Source organism: Phaethon lepturus, unplaced genomic scaffold, assembly GCF_000687285.1.
Source record: "Phaethon lepturus isolate BGI_N335 unplaced genomic scaffold, ASM68728v1 scaffold53975, whole genome shotgun sequence".
Classification (NCBI taxonomy): domain Eukaryota; kingdom Metazoa; phylum Chordata; class Aves; order Phaethontiformes; family Phaethontidae; genus Phaethon; species Phaethon lepturus.
The window spans coordinates 1-2,040 of NW_010539480.1; the positions used below are offsets into that span (position 1 = coordinate 1).

A 2,040-nucleotide genomic window follows, 5' to 3' on the forward strand; every position below is an offset into this window, starting at 1 on the left:
CCTGCCCCCACCACAGTGTCCCCTGTCCTGCTCTGACACCCAGGGTGTCCTCAACCTTCCCGATGTCCGATATCAACCCCCCCGCCATGTCCCCTACATGTCCCCCCACCCCTCCCCAGCCCACCCAGGGCTCACGTCTCACCCCATGTCCTCAGCCCCCGTGTCCCCACCTTCCCGGCCCCTCGTGCCCGCTGTGTCCCCACATCCCGGCTCCCCAACATGACCTCACCTCTCCTCCTCATCGTCCTCATCTCCCATGGCATCATCAATGGCGTCGTTCATCAGCTCCTCTTTCATGTCCATAATCTCCGCCTGCTTCTCAAACTCCATCATGATCTTCTGGATCTGCGGCAGCTTCAGCTGAGGGAAAAGGGCACGTGGCACACAGGGACACGGGGAGGTCCCCATGGCCATGTCGGGAAGTTCTTGGTTGTTACAGCCTTGGGTGTATCCATGGATATCTCGGATGGTCTGTGGTGGCTACAGTCTTGGGGACATCCCCATGACCACCTTGAGCAGTTTCTGGTGGCCATGGGCACATCCTCTGAGGCAGCTCATGGTTGCCACAGCCTCATGGACATCCTCACAGCCACCCCAAGCAGCTTGTAGTGGCCATGGCCACAGGGACATGCCCCTGCAGCAGCTGGTGGCAGCCATGGTCTTGGACATCTTCATGGGCCACAGTCTTGGGCGTCTGCCCTAGGGCAGCTTGTGGTGGACACAGTCTTTGGGATGTCCTCACTGCAGGGCAGGTCATGGTGGTTGCATTCTCAAGGACATCCTCATGGCAGCTCATGGTGCCAACAGCCATGGGTACCCCCCTATGGCCACCCCAGGGCAGGTAACGATGGTCCCGGCCCCGGGAACATCCCCATAGAGTATCTCACAGTGGCCACAACTTTGGGGACATCCCCATGGGCACCCACCTGCCGGTTCATGGTGGCCATAGCCTTGGTGACGCCTTTCATGGCCTGGGCCATGGAGTTGTTGGACTTGAGGGTCTGGATCTTGAGGGACACAGCCTGGACGTTGGCCCTCATCGTGATGAACTTCTTCACGTAGCGCCGCGTCCGCACCAGATCCTTTGCCATAATCTTCACCGCGTCCTGAAGACCGGGGGGAACATCAAGTGCCCATGAGGTCCCCCAAGAGGCCTAGGGGATCTCCAGGGACCCTTCTGTGTCCCTCAGGGCCCACCACGGTCACCACTACCATGTCAACAGTCTCCTGGTCCCCTTGTACTCACTGTGGTCACCTGGGGACTTCCACAGTCCTCCCCCAGTCGCCACCACATCCTCTGGTCTTCTCCATGCACTCATGTCCCAGCTGCGTCCCCTAGTCCTACCATGGTCCCTGGTCTCCCCTCCAGCATTCAAGTCTCCTCCGTGGTCCCCAGGTCACCACTGTGGTCCCCCAGGGCCTCTCCATGTCCCCCCGTCCCACCATGCTCCTGTGGTCCCCTCAGGTGTCCCAATCGCCTCCATGTCCCCACCGTGGTCCCCTCCAAGAGTCCTGGATCCCTCTGCGTCCCCTAGTCCCCTCCGCATCCCGCGGTCCACACTGCAGTCTCTTGGTCCCCTCCATGTCCCCACCTACCCTCTGCATTCTCCGGTCCCCAGCAATGTTCCCCCAAAGTGCCCCAGTCCCCACCATGTCCCCTGGTCCCCACCATAGTCCCCTGGAACCCTTTGCCTCCCCTGGTTCCCAGCAAATGTCCTGGTCCCCTCCGTGTCCCCTGGTCCCCTCTGCATCACCCTGTCTTCACCGCAGTCTCTTGGTCACCTCCATGTCCACATGTCCCCTCTCCATTCTCCTGTCCCCACCGTGTCTCCTTGTCCCCACAGCAGCCCCCTGTAGCCCTCTGCATCCCCTCGTCCCTCCTGTATCCCCATGTTCCTTCCGTGCCCCCCCGATGGTGTCCCCTCACCATCTGGCCCTGTTTGGCCATCTTCTTGATGTCAACAATTATCTTCTTCTCCTGTGCCTCGAGCTTCTGGCGCTCACGGTCGAGCTCCCGCATGGCGCGGGCCCGTGCCCGCT

At 61.1% G+C, this 2,040-nt stretch overlaps 1 protein-coding gene across 1 annotated transcript in view; it reads right to left on the reverse strand.

The window, feature by feature from the left end:
- Window positions 1-229: 229 nt before the first annotated feature.
- CHMP2A (charged multivesicular body protein 2A) overlaps window positions 230-2,040 on the reverse strand; it is a gene marked incomplete at its 3' end in the record, with an annotated part of 1,884 nt that continues 73 nt past the window's right edge. The window contains exons 1-3 of the mRNA XM_010287125.1: window positions 1,928-2,040; window positions 927-1,106; window positions 230-360 (exon numbers count right to left, since the gene is read on the reverse strand). The exon at window positions 1,928-2,040 is cut by the window's right edge and continues 73 nt beyond it. Coding sequence (XP_010285427.1) covers window positions 230-360; window positions 927-1,106; window positions 1,928-2,040 — 424 coding nt within the window. The remainder of the gene's footprint in view (window positions 361-926; window positions 1,107-1,927) is intronic.